The sequence below is a fragment of the Hippopotamus amphibius genome, chromosome 16 (genome assembly GCF_030028045.1).
Source record: "Hippopotamus amphibius kiboko isolate mHipAmp2 chromosome 16, mHipAmp2.hap2, whole genome shotgun sequence".
NCBI classification, from domain to species: Eukaryota; Metazoa; Chordata; class Mammalia; order Artiodactyla; family Hippopotamidae; genus Hippopotamus; species Hippopotamus amphibius.
Window position 1 is genome coordinate 12,833,442 of NC_080201.1, and position 14,681 is coordinate 12,848,122.

At 38.2% G+C, this 14,681-nt stretch overlaps 1 protein-coding gene across 2 annotated transcripts in view; it reads left to right on the forward strand.

Moving 5' to 3' along the window:
* The window catches only part of RFWD3 (ring finger and WD repeat domain 3), a 46,165-nt gene that overhangs the window by 22,168 nt on the left and 9,316 nt on the right, over positions 1–14,681 (forward strand). For both annotated transcript variants that reach the window (XM_057712896.1, XM_057712895.1), the window contains exons 5-9: positions 1,919–2,110; positions 2,210–2,301; positions 9,795–9,909; positions 10,403–10,631; positions 13,130–13,280. In XM_057712896.1, the coding sequence (XP_057568879.1) occupies positions 1,919–2,110; positions 2,210–2,301; positions 9,795–9,909; positions 10,403–10,631; positions 13,130–13,280 (779 nt within the window). The remainder of the gene's footprint in view (positions 1–1,918; positions 2,111–2,209; positions 2,302–9,794; positions 9,910–10,402; positions 10,632–13,129; positions 13,281–14,681) is intronic.

The window sequence follows — 14,681 nt, forward strand, 5'->3', positions numbered from 1 at the left end:
GATTACTGTAGCTTTGTAGTTTTGATTACTGTAGCTTTGAACTCAAGGAGTGTGATGTTTCTAGCTTTGTTGTTGTTCTTTTTTTTTTCTTTAATAAATTTATTTATTTACTGGCTGCATTGGGTCTTTGTTGCTGTGCGTGGGCTTTCTCTAGTTGCAGCAAGTGGGGGCTACTCTTCATTGCGGTGCACAGGCTTCTCATTGCAGTGGCTTCTCTTGTTGTGGAGCACGGGCTTCTAGGCATGCAGGCTTCAGTAGTTGTGGCTCACAGGCTCTAGAGTGCAGCCTCAGTAGTTGTGGTGCACAGGCTTAGTTGCTCCGTGGCATGTGGGTTCCTCCCGGACCAGGTGTCTCCTGCATTGGCAGGCAGATTCTTAATCACCATACCACCAGGGAAGTCCTGTTTTTCTTTCTTGAGATTGCTTTGGCTATTTGGAGTCTTTTGTCTTTCATGCAAATTTTAGAATTATTTATTCTAGTTCTGCGAAAAATGCTATTCATGTTTTGTGTTTTTTTTTGCTATTCATGTTTTGACAGGGATTGCATTGAATATGTAGATTGCCTTGGTGGGGGGAAGGAGATTATTTTACCAATATTAATTCTTCCAATCCATAAGCATAGTATATCTTTCCATTTGTATTGTTTTCAATTTCTCTCATCAGTGTCTTAGTTCTCAGAGTACAGGTCTTTTACCTCTTCGGTTAGATTTATTTCTAGGTATCTTGTTCTTTTTTGATGCAGTTTGTAAATGGGATTATTTTCTTAATTTCTCTTTCTGTTAGTTCATTATTAGTGTGTAGAAATGCAACAGATTTCTGTAGATGAACTTTGTATCCTTTAACTTTACTGAATTCATTTAAATGCTCTTTTTTAAAATTTACACAAGAGGGATTATATAATATCCTGTTCTGAGACTGGTTCCTTTTCCTCCTGACTTGTTGCATCTTGGAGAGCTTTTTATTGTCGTTACATACAATTGAATCTCATTCTTATTGGTAGTAATAGCTGCATAGTGTTTTCACATAGGAATACATTTTTAGTTAACTCTTCCCTTGCCATGTACACTATGGTTGTTCCCTTTTTCTTTCTTTCTTTGTTGTTGTTGCTGCTTCCTAATAAGATCATGCTGCACTGAGCATCTTTGTACTACTGTCTTGGCAAATATTTGTGATTGTATTTATGGGGTATATTTCTAGCAGAGAGATTGCTATGTCAAAGGAATGATGTATATAGTTTTAGTTTTAATAAGTAATGCTAAGTTGCCCTCTTGAAAATGTGTGTCAGTTTCTACTTACAGCAACAGTATGTAAGCATGCCCATTTCTCCCTCACCTTCAGTGCTTGATGTCATCAGACATCAATTTATGCCATCTAATAGATAAAAAAATTAAAAATGCAGTCTCTTATTTTAATTTTCATTTCTTTAATTATAAGTGAACACTTATTGACCATTTGTATTTTTGTGTGAGCTGTTTATAGCCTTCCTTTTTTTCCTTGTATTTTTTTTTCTTTATTCACATGAGCCTGGTATTTTATAGCCATTTGAATTGATTATGAACCTAATTTCAGATGTATAACAAACTTAATATTCCCTGTTATTTAACTGGGTCACTTCTAGGTTTGTTTTGTTTTAATATCTTTGCAAATATAGCTCCTCTTCATCATTTGAATAAAAGAAAAGCAAGAGTTTCATAAGCTCAGAGGGTAATAATATTTTCATGGCTTGTATTACTTTTGACCAGATTGCATTCTGGAAAGAATGGGAAGTGATTCACAGGTGTTGGGGTTTTTCTTTTGCATTTTCAATTGGGTTTGTATCATTTTTGAGTGATTTTTGTTAATTTGATAGTTACACATCTTCTTCAAGACTGACTTTGCATTTTCTCTAATTTGAATGTATTCTGGTTTCCATCTGGCAGTCTCCCCAGAAGTCTGACTCTCTTCTAACTTCTGCTTCTGTGGATGAGGAAGAAGGGGACACTTGCACAATATGTTTGGAACAGTGGACCAATGCTGGGGATCACCGGCTCTCGGCATTGCGCTGTGGGCACCTCTTTGGGTATAAGTGTATTTCTAAGTGGCTCAAAGGACAGGCACGAAAATGCCCCCAGGTAAAGACCATAGTTAAGAACTGTGCATGTGGACAGGCAACATGTTAAGTCAGGAGGATTCCTGGAACCACACTAATTGTGTCCTATTGGACTCCTTAGTGCAACAAGAAAGCCAAGCAGAGTGATATCGTTGTCCTTTATGCCCGAACCCTGAGAGCTTTGGACACTAGTGAACAAGAACTCATGAAAAGGTAGGTGGCCAGAGTTTGCCTAGCTGGAATATTCCCTTTTGGTTGTTTATAGGCACATCTGGAAAAGGTATGAGTCACTCTTAGTGTGGTTCTGAGGCTTTCCTTGGCCTGTGACTGGGGATCTCTGGGGATTGTTGGCGATCTGTCTGACATTGTGATTTATGATACATCTCTGATCATCTGAAGCATGGTTTGCTCTCCATATAGCATTAAAAATGATGGTCTGGAATAACAAATTATTGTGACTTCACCTAGCTCAATGAATGTAGACTTTTGCTCGAACCCTTGAGGAAAAAATAGTATAGAATCCCAGAAGACGAAGTTGATGCACAGGAAAACAGAGCTGAGAAGTAGTGGATGAAAATCTCCTTTCTTGAAAGAGAGGGATGAAAGAAGAGCAACAGTTGTAGACTGTGCCACTTGTTCCTTTTGTGTGCTCGGCACCTCTCAGTCCTCTGTTTTCAGGGCCTGGGTGATGTTTGCTGATTGGAACAGATAGCTCTGCAGGAGCACTTAGGCATTCCCTGAACTTGGAGTCAGTTCTAAGACTTAAGTCTTTGGTAATATGACTTGAGGAGGCCAAGACCATGGTGTATTAAGCCCTCCTGAAATCAAAAGTCATAGAGAAACCTTTAGCCATTCAGTAATACACCTAGGCTGGGCAAGCAGACCCAAGCAGAAAGATAGCTTGGATTTTTTGTAGCCTGTCCAGATTCTTCCCTAAGTATTACATTTACTGCCTGCCTCTGCTGCTAAATACTGTGAACACTGAATCAGGGAATCCTGTCTTACTCTTCGTAGCCAATTCATGGCCAGCTAGAGCACACTCCAAGTCTCAATCTCCTTGTCATTAGAATAGAGTTAATGATACTTTTTTAAAAACTGAGGATTTTTGCTTCTTGTGTCCCTAAGCCCTCCTGCAACAGTACTCTACAAAGAAGTCTCATAACTGAAGTTTTGTACTTGCAGAACAATGCAAGAAATTATCAGGATTTTGGAAGCCCATGTACAACTGCTAATAACACTACTTATAAAATTATGCTTTAAGAACATTAAAGATTTAAAAATATCTGCACTGGACTTCCTTGGTGATCCATTGGTTAAGACTTTGCACTTCCACTGCAGGGGGGCACATGTTCAATCCCTGGTCTGGTAACTAAGATCCCATATGTCGTACAGCGTGGCCAGAAGCAAAAAAAAAAAACCTGCATTGAGAGACTACAGGGATGTGCGTTCACTCGTGCGTTTGATAAAAAATATACATAGACAAATATTTAGAGAGGCCCTTGGCAATATGCTTCAGAAGTCTAAAAGTAATTCTTTCCTGGTGGTGCAGCGATTGGGAGTCTGCCTGCCAATGCAGGGGACACAGGTTCGATCCCTGGGCCTGGAGGATCCCACAAGCCGCAGAGCAGCTAAGCCCGCGAGCCACAATTACTGGGCCCACGTGCTGCAACTACTGAAGCCCGTGTGCGTAGAGACCGTGGTCCACAAGAGAAGCCACCGCAGTGAGAAGCCCGCGCACTGCAACGAGGAGTAGCCACCAGTTGCCACAACTAGAGAAAGCCCATGCAGATCAATGAAGACCCAACACAGCCAAAAATCACAGTCAATCAATCTTAAAAAATAAAAATAAATAAAAGTAATTCTGCCTCAGGCATTTATTCTAAAGAAATAATTAAGGATATGTACAAAGATGTGCTTAATCAGATTTTTCATTTAGTTAATAATCCAACCTAAGAAGATTAATTGGTTGAGTAAATGCTGGCATATCCATGTGATGGAACACAATACATTCATTAAAACTGATCTTGAAGAGCACATAATATATTGTGTGAAAGCATGTTGTTAGTGTGATTATATTTTTGCGAACTGGAAAAAAAAATACAGGTAGTCACTGAGAAGTAGAATTACATATGGTATTAATTTTACTCTTTATTTGCTTTTTTTATTCACTCCAACAAATATTTGTAGTATGTTAAAATGGCAGGTGTGTGGAGGGGGAAATTTTGTTGAAAAGGCAAAACCTATAGGTGTGGCTGGTAATGCATGATTGTATTTAAAAAATATGCTGATTACTAGAATGAATCAGTGTACTCCCTAGCGTCTTGAGAAAAATTTCAAAATGCTGATAAAATACAGGGACTAATAGAATGAATACTCAACTTTATCAGATCTTAACATTTTGCCATATTTGTTTTGGGCCTTTTAAAAAGAAATATATCCTTAGAGATACAGTAGAGGCTTCCTTGTACACTAAGTTCTCCTTAATTCCATCTCTTTCTGCAGAGGATATGTGGCTTTCTAAATCACATATAGTGTGATTTAGAAAGTTTTTGCACTTTATGCAAATATTATTGGATTATAATTTTTCTTCTGTAGCTTAATTTTTGCTTAATACTCTGAGGCACATATCCTAGTTGATATATGTAGCTCTAGTTGATTTCTATATAATGTTCTAGAGTATATAGTATAGTATTCTGTAGTATTCTATTTCAGTATTCTATTATTTTTTATTTTATTTATTTATTTATTTATTATTTTGGGGGGGGTACACCAAGTTCAATCATCTGTTTTTATACACATATCCCCGTATTCCCTCCCTCCCTCAACTCCCCCCCCACCCTCCCTTGAGTCCCTCCCACCCTCCCCGCCCCAGTCCTCTAAGGCATCTTCCATCCTCGAGTTGAACTCCCTTTGTTATACAACAACTTCCCACTGGCTATCTACTTTACAGTTGGTAGTATATATATGTCTGTGCTACTCTCTCGCTTCATCTCAGCTTCCCCTTCACCACCCCGCTCCCTCCCAAACCTCGAGTTCTCCAGTCCTTTCTCTGCACCTGCGTTCTTGTTCTTGTCACTGAGTTCATCAGTACCATTTTTAGATTCCGTATATGTGAGTTAGCATACAATATTTGTCTTTCTCTTTCTGACTTACTTCACTCTGTATGACAGACTGTAGGTCTATCCACCTCATTACATTTAGCTCCATCTCATCCCTTTTTATAGCTGAGTAATATTCCATTGTATATATATGCCACATCTTCTTTATCCATTCGTTTGTTGATGGGCATTTAGGTTGCTTCCATGTCCTGGCTATTGTAAATAGTGCTGCAGTAAACATTATGGTACATGTTTCTTTTGGGATTATGGTTTTCTTTGGGTATATGCCCAGGAGTGGGATTACTGGATCATATGGTAGTTCTATTTGTAGTTTTTTAAGGAACCTCCAAATTGTTTTCCAAAGTATTCTATATTAATATTCTATTTTAGAATTTACCTATACGTATTTCATATTGATGGACAGGTGGTTTCCAGTTTTTGTTAATATAAGCCATGCTGCAAAGAGATAGGTGAGAGTTTTAGGTCTAGAGGTGGATTTGCTTTATCATAGGGTACATGTAATTTCAGCTTTACGAGGTATTGTCAAATTGCTCTTCCAAGAGGCTGTTCGAATTTATACCAGCAGCAGTGTAAGAGATTTCATTTTTTTCATACCTTCACCTACTTTATATTATCAGACTTAATTTTTGCCAGTTTCATGGAGTGAGGTAGTATTTAATTTGCTTTTCCTCAATTGTAGTTGAACATACTTTGCTATAAGTTGTGTTCAAATGTTTTGTTCATTTATATTGAGCAAAATATATTGTTTGTTTATTACTGACTTATAGTTTGTTTTCCTTATACTAACTTTTTTGGTTGTGTATGTTGCAAATGTCATCTTCTGGTTTCTGGTTTATTTAACTTGCTTTTGGTATCTTTTGTTGAGCACAAGTTTTTAATTTTAACGTAGTCATTTATCAATCTCATTTTGTGTTTTTTTGTCTCTACTATGTTACAATTATGGAGACATAATATCTTCTTTTAAATGTCTTTAAAAGTTTTAGTTTTTACACTAGTTTTTAATCTATCTAAAATCTAATTTTATGGATAACCACAATTGTATTAATTATTTAAAAATATGTTCTTTGTATATAAATTTCCATTGCTACCTCTATCCTAAATCAAGTTTCTGTATTATGAGTGGACTGCTCTGTTGTTCCAGGGTCTGTTTGTTAATTCTTGCACCAGTACATCAATTTAGTCTTTCTAGCCATGAACATTATATAATATCTTTTCATTTATTCATGGTTTCCTTGTGTCTTTTTTCAGTTTATTTTTTTATTTTTTTTTTAATTTTAAGAACTTGTATTGAGATACAGTTAACAGAAAATAAACAGCATATATTTAGAGTGCACAATTTCGTATCCCAATCTCCCAATTCATTCCCCCCCCAACCCTCCCCGCTTTCCCCACTTGGTGTCCATGTGTTTGTTCTCTACATCTGTGTCTCTATTTCTGCCTTGCATTTCCTCTTTCATAGTTGTTAGCATTTGTCTTATGTATTGAGGTGCTCCTATATTGGGTGCATATATATTTATAACTGTTATCTCCTCTTCTTGGATGGATCCCTTGATCTTTATGTAATGTCCTTTCTTGTCTCTTGTAACATGTTTTATTTTAAAGTCTATTTGATCTGATATGAGTATTGCTACTCCAGCTTTCTTTTGATTTCCATTTGCATGGAATATCTTTTTCCATCCCCTCACTTTCAGTCTGTATGTGTCCCTAGGTCTGAAGTGAGTCTCTTGTAAACAGCATATATATGGGTCTTGTTTTTGTATCCATTCAGCCAGTCTGTGTCTTTTGGTTGGTGCCTTTAGTCCGTTTACATTCAAGGTAATTCTCGAGATGTATGTTCCTATTACGATTTTCTTAATTGTTTTGTTGTTGTTTTTGTAGGTCCTTTTCTTCGCTTCTGTTTCCTGCTTAGAGACGTTCCTTTAGCATTTGTTGTAGGGCTGGTTTGGTGGTGCTGAATTCTCTCAGCTGTTGCTTGTCTGTAAAGCTTTTGATTTCTCCATGGAATCTGAATGAGATCCTTGCTGGGTAGAGTATTCTTGGTTGTAGGTTCTTCCCTGTCATCACTTGAAATATATCATGCCACTCCCTTCTGGCTTGCAGAGTTTCTGCTGAGAAATCAGCTGTTAACCTGATGGGAGTTCCCTTGTATGTTGTTTGTCGTTTTTCCCTTGTTGCTTTTAATAACTTTTCTCTGTCTTTAATTTTTGTCCATTTGACTACCATATGTCTTGGCGTGTTTCTCCTTGGGTTTCTCCTGCCTGGGACTCTCTGCGCTTCCTGGACGTGGGTAGCTGTTTCCTTTCCCATGTTAGGGAAGTTTTCAACTATAATCTCTTCCAGTATTTTCTTGGGTCCTTTGTCTCTCTCTTCTCCTTCTGGGACCCCTATAATGCGAATGTTGTTGCGTTTAACATTGCCCCAGAGGTCTCTTAGGCTGTCTTCAGTTCTTTTCATTCTTTTTTCCTTGTTCTTTTCTGCATCAGTGATGATCACCATTCTGTCTTCCAGGTCACTTATTCATCCTTCTGCCTCAGTTAATCTGCTATTGGTTCCTTCTAGTGTATTTTTCATTTCCGTTATTGTGTTGCATATCTCTGTTTGTTTGCTTTTTAATTCTCCTAGGTCTTTGGTAAACTTTTTGATCTTTGCATCCAGTCTTTTTTCAAAGTCCTGGATCATCTTCACCATCATCATTCTGAATTCTTTTTCTGGGAGGGTGCCTATCTCCTCTTCATTTAGTTGTTTTTCTGGTGTTTTATCCTGTCCCTTCATCTGGTACAAAGTCTTTTACCTTTTCATTTTCTGTGTCTTTCTGTGGCTGTGATTTTCAGTTCCACAAGACAAAATACTGCTGATACTGCTTGATTCTGCTGTCTGCCCTCTTGTGGAGGAAGCTATCTAGGAGGTTGGTGGGTGCTTCCTGATGGGAGGGACTGATGGTGGGTAGGGCTGGGTGGGTGGAGCTCAATAAGATTTTAATCCAGTTTGGTGGGCATAGCTCAGTGACACTTTAATCTGCTTGTCTGATGATGGGTGGGGCTGTGTTCCCACCCTGGTGGTCGTTTGGCCTGAGGCTGCTTAGCACTGGAGCTTACAGGCTCTTTGGTGGGGCTAATGGTGGACTCTGGGAGGGTTCATGCCAATGAGCACTTCCCAGAACCCCTGCTTCCAGTGCCGCTGTCTCCTTGGTGAACCACAGCTGCCCCGCACCGTTGCAGGCAACCCTCCAACACCAGCAGGTAGGTCTGGTTCAGTCTCCTATGGGGTCACTGTTCCTTCCCCCTGGGTCCTGGTGAGCACACTTTTTTGTGTGCCCTCCAAGAGTGGAGTCTCTGTTTCCCCCAGTCCTGTGGAGGTCCTGCAATCAAATCCCGCTGGCTTTCAAAGTCTGATTCTCTGGGAATTCCTCCTCCCGTTGCTGAACTCCCAGGTTGGGAAGCCTGACGTGGGGCTCAGAACCCTCACTGTAGTGGGTGGACTTCTGCAGTATAACTGTTCTCCAGCTTGTGAGTCACCCACCCAGCCTTTATGGAATTTGATTTTAACGCGATTGCGTCCTTCCTACCCTCTCATTGCGGCTTCTCCTTTGTCTCTGGATGTGAGGTGTCTTTTTTGGTGAGTTACAGTGTTTTTCTGTGGATGATTGTTCAGCAGTTAGTTGTAATTCTGGTGCTCTTGCAAGAGGGAGTGAGCGCACGTCCTCCTATTCTGCCATTTTAATCCTTCCTTGTGTCTTTTATAACTGTATTTTGCTTCTTAAAGGCCTTAACTTGATTCCTAGGTTGCTGTTGTTAGAATGCTATTTCGAATGAATTTTTTTCTGTTAAAGTTAGTAATCAGTTATCTGGTGTTTGAGGAATGCTGTTGATTTAATTTTCTTGACCTTGACTACAGCAACCTTGCTGAACTCTAATAGTTTGTGGGTTTTCTTGAATTTTCCATGAAGATAAGTAAGAGCCACTTTATCTCTTCCTTTCCAGTTTTCGTCTTTTTTTCTCTTCTATCTCATTGGAGTGGATATTGCTTTTTTTGCATTTCATTCAAATTTATGATTTTTATTCCTGGTAAATGTGTTGTTTCGTTGCACATTGTTCCACTTTAAAGCCTATTCATCCTTTTTAACTCTAATTGGGTTTTTTTTAACATTTGCCTGCTGTATACTTTCTATCTTTTTAACTTCAGCCTCTTTTTATAGTGTTATTTAATTTGAATATCTGATGAACAACCAGTAGCTTATTTTCTTTTTATCCAGTAGATAACCTTGGTCTTTTAACAGGTCATTTTACTCTTTTATAATTTGGCTCTAACTCAAGCAGTGAGCTTGGCTCTTAATCCAGAGCCAAATTCCTGGTCATCACTGCCTACTTCAACACTGAGATCCACCCCAGTAGGCTCATGAGCTCAGCCCTGCATGCTGCTTCTCTGTAGTGTTCTGGGCTTGAGAGGTTTTCTCTTGTTATATTTTATTCACTATCATGACATATTTACAGTAAAGTGTGTATATCATAGCATGAATTTACTGTGCCATCTTGATGAGAAGTCTTGTGGCCTTTCTAATCTCCACCTGTTGCTGGCTTTCCCCTCTAGTTCCTTACAAAAGGAGCAGATGCTAAGGAAGAAAGCTGAGTTAGAATCGGCACAGTGCCGGCTCCGGCTTCAAGTCCTCACTAATGAGTGCACTAAGCTTCAGAGTCATGTTCAGGTGAGTTTATGTTTTCTAATCCAAAGAACTTTTGGAATAGGAATTAAGAAGGCACCTAAATATTATTTAGTTTCATCTCAGATATGAATAGGATATACCAAGTTTTTTAGGAAGTAAACATGATCAACTCTTTATTTCTCATTAGGGCTTATATACATGCTTTATGATGAATTCTACTGCAGTCTGAATTTTTAAAAAATGAACAGCCACCTGATAATTCAAAATTTAAGTCATTTCACTTCCTTGAATCTACCAATGAAATGAAAATTTCAGACAAAATAACCATTAAGGACTTTTAGTCCTTTATGATTCTGTGCTCTCCTTATTTCAGCTGCTTGTTGAAATATTGTGAAAACTGCAGCAGTTCTTTAGGATTCATGTTAACATTTTCATGTAAAGGATAAGAAATATCCTTGTATTAGATCAAGGAATTGTGTATGAGGGGAGTACCAAATGCAAAAGCTTCACATTTACAAAATCTTTTTCATTTTAGGACTTGCAAAAACTTATTGCACAGCCTCAGGGTCAGATTTCACAGCAGCCCGGGGGTTCCCAAGCACGTGTCCTAAGGTGCCTGCCCTCCAGCCAGAGCCAACACAAGTACCATTTCCAGAAGACATTCACAGTGTCTCAAACAGGAAACTGCCGAGTCATGACATACTGTGATGCTCTGAGCTGCCTGGTAGTATCACAACCTTCTCCTCAGGCCTCCTTGCTTCCAGGTAAATAGTCTAGACCCTCAGTTTTTTATGTTCATTATTGGACTCTATTTCTTTCCTCCCTTTTTGGGGAATCTAGGACTCACTAGTAGGTAAACACTGTCCACTCCCACCAAATCACTTTTTCTTAGTCACTTTCCTGTTAATACAGATACTTTAGGGTACTGCACAGATGCCTGTACTGTCGACAGCATTCTGTAAATTTGTTCACCAAAAGGGTAGAGATACTGAACCGTGGTAAAGTGAGAGAATATGTACTTAGAAATGTGGGTTGCCAGGAATAAGGACATCATTCCCTGTATGTCCCACTAAAGTACAGATTCATTTTAGGCTAGATATATTTGAAAAAACACTGCCCTAAGCTCTAATTCAAGTTAAAACAAGATTTAAATGCTTATTTTCAGTAGTGTTCAAATTAACAACTTCCAGGTGAAAGGATTTGGAAACATTATTATTTTATTAATATCATCCTGCTTTTCTCTTTTTTGTGTGTTTTTGAAGGTTAATTTTAGGTTGTCTTAATATTGAAAACCAAATCTCACATGCCCTATGTTATAGATGTTTTTTCCTACTGTCTTCAGCATATGATTTCTGCCAATTGTCAGGTCCCTTTGCTTCAGCCTGATTTCCTGCCTCCCCACTTAGAAGTTCCATTCAAATGCTTTAAAACTATGTCTCCCACACTTAGATATATACTGGATTGGTAGTGGAATCCCTAGATTATCAGATATTTCTCTATTCACTAATATTAACTATGAATTGAGAGGCTATTAGGAGGCTTCAATTGAGGGGAAAGTAAAAGGATTGTTTATAATGTCCTGTATCCCATTCAGTTTTTTTTAAATTAATTTTTAAATTTAATTTTATTTTTATTTATTTATTTTTGGCTGCACCATGCAACTTGTGGGATCTTGGTTCCCTGACAAGGGATCGAACCCTGGCCCCTGGCCCCTGGCCCCTGGCAGTGAGAACGCCAAGTCCTAACCACTGGACCACCAGGGAATTCCTCCATTCAAATTTTTTTTTTTTTTTTAATTTTTTAAGAAAATTTTATTGGTGTATAGTTGATTTACAATGTTGTGTTAGTCTCAGGTGTACAGCAAAGTGAATCAGTTATATATATATCCACTCTTTTTTAGATTATTTTCCAATATAGCCCATTACAGAGTATTGAGTAGAGTTCACTGTGCTATACAGTAGGCCTTTTTTAGTTATCTATTTTATATACAGTTTTAATAAAAAGATTTATCAAATAAAACTTTCCCCATTAATTTGAAAAATACTTATTTCTTCCAGTTGTTTCCCCAAATTGGGTGGGATCTGTTCCTTTATTTCTTAATGTGTCTATTCCATCCTGCACAGCTAGCTCTTACTGATAGACTGATGATGCTAATTTCCTCGTTTCCTTTAATGATTAGCTAGGCAAATACTCATGTTTCCTTGTTGATTTAAAGCATGTAGTTTCCTTGTTGATTTAAAGCATGTAGTTTCCGTGTTCGTTTCTCTGGCTCTCCTAATTCTGTTTCAGGAGAAAACACAGTAAACTTTCTCTCATTTGGTTCCCTAGTGAAGCAGAAGTGTGATTCAGCTATCTTGAATCTAGGATTTGACAAATTTTGTTAGTGTGTAACTCAGGTAAAATAGATACTTGGTAAAAATAAATGTATTATCATAACCTGTTAAGAGAACAAAGGAACAAATAAATTTAAAAGGATGAGTTTTTGGCTTTCTTTTTCCCTCTTGGAATGATATACATTGATTAGGATAGTTGATGTCATCTATTTTCATTCTATTTCAGAAAAATGTAACATATCTTGACCACCTGACACAGAAGTTACTTATCCCCATTCTTTACTGTTCCTGATCTCTTCTACATCTTGAGTATCTGTGGTTCAGGTAGAATAGTCTCTCTTTCTCTCCTTTCAACAGCCTTATTATTAAAGTATAATTGATGTACAATAAACTGCACATAGTTAACGTGGTATACCATTTGGTGAGTGTTGATATATGTACACATTCCTGAAACCATCGCCATAGTTAAGATAATGGACATATTTATCACCCTGCAAGTTTGCTCAGGCCCTTTTGTAATCCATCATCCACCTGTCCCTCCCCACCCCCAGGCAACCACTTCTGTCATGATAGATTATTTTATATTTTCTAGAATTTTACATAAGTGGAACCATACATTGTTACTCTTTTTTGGTCTGGGTGAGATTATCTATAGTATTGTGTCTATCAGTAGTTCATTTTTTTTTATTGCTGGGTAGTATTCCATTGCATGTATGTACAATTGTTTATCTATTGATAGACATTTGAGATGGAATGTACTTTTTAAAATAAATTACTACCCCAGGGAATTTTTATTTTCTTTGTTTAACTAGTCTTTTCCCGGAGACTGACATCCCAAGAAAGGCGAATAAAAGAGCTGCTTGAAATGGTAGTTTGCTCTGCCCTAAATTGACTTTCAGTGATCTGTTTCACTCTCGTATCTTTGGCAGGGTTTGGAGTTAAGATGTTGAGTACTGCCAACATGAAGAGCAGTCAGTATATTCCCATGCATGGCAAACAGATACGTGGACTGGCTTTCAGCAGTCGGTCCAAAGGCTTACTTCTCTCTGCTTCCCTGGACAACACTATTAAACTGACCAGGTGAGTGCTTTGTGGGGAAGATGGGCCCTGGGTTGTCTGGTGTTGAATAGTATGGAAATTAGTATCTTTGTTATGATGACCTTGACTTTTGGGGGGTGGGTGGGATGGGAGCTGTCCAAGGCATTGTCTTCTCAGATCCAGGGTCTTTGAATTTAAAATGTATTGCTTTAAAAAGGGGACACAGCTGGTTACCACACAGAATGTGTGGTGTTCCATTTCTTTAAAATTATATGTTACAAAATATATCTTAAGTTATGCAGATGAGAGTAACACCCTAGAGTTGGTAGAATGACAGTATGGAGGGAGCCTTGGTACTGACACCGCTGAGTCACCATACTAGCTTGGGACTGCTTATTTCTTGTCTGTACCCGGATCCTTCTGCCTAACAGAAATGCTCACCAGGAACTCACTGTCTTGGGTGCCATGATGACTGCTCTCATTAGTAACCCTCAGTTACTACATTTTATCTTGCACGTGCTCTGCAAGTACCCTGAACCAGATCTGAGTGTGCTCCATGCCTTTATCTTTTAGAAATTAGAAAATAGTTCTAACCGACACACCTATGGCCACCTAATCTATGACAAAGGAGGCAAGAATATACAGTGGAGAAAAGACAGGCTCTTCAATAAGTGGTGCTGGGAAAACTGGACAGCTACATGTAATAGAATGAAATTAGAACACTCCCTAACACCATATACAAAAACTCAAAGTGGATTAAAGACCTAAATATAAGGTCAGACACTTTAAAACTTTTAGAGGAAAACATAGGCAGAACACTCTGACATAAATCACAGCAAGATTTTTTGACCCATCTCCTAGAGTAATGAGTAAAAACAAAAATAAATGGGGCCTAATTAAACTTAAAAGCTTTTGCACAGCAAAGGAAACTATAAACAAGATGAAAAGACAGCCCTTAGAATGGGAGAAAATATTTGCAAACAAAGCAACTGACAAAGGATTAATCTCCAAAATATACAAAGAGCTCATGCAGCTCAATATCAAAAAAGCGAGCAACACAATCAAACAATGGGCAGAAGACCTAAATAGGCATTTCTCCAAAGAAGACATACAGATGGCCAACAAACATGAAAAGATGCTCAACATCACTAATTATTAGAGAAATGCAAATCAAAACTATGATGAGGTATCACCTCACACCCGTCAAAATGGCCATTATCAAAAAATCTACAAGCAGTAAATGCTGGAGAGGGTATGGAGAAAAGGGAACCCTCATGCATTGTTGGTGGAAATGTAAATTGATACAGCCACTGTGGAGAACAGTATGGAGGTTTCTTAAAACACTAAAAGTAGAACTACCATATGACCCAGCAATCCCACTACTGGGCATATATACCCAGAGAAAAATGTAATTCAAAAAGACATGGATCCCAATGTTCATTG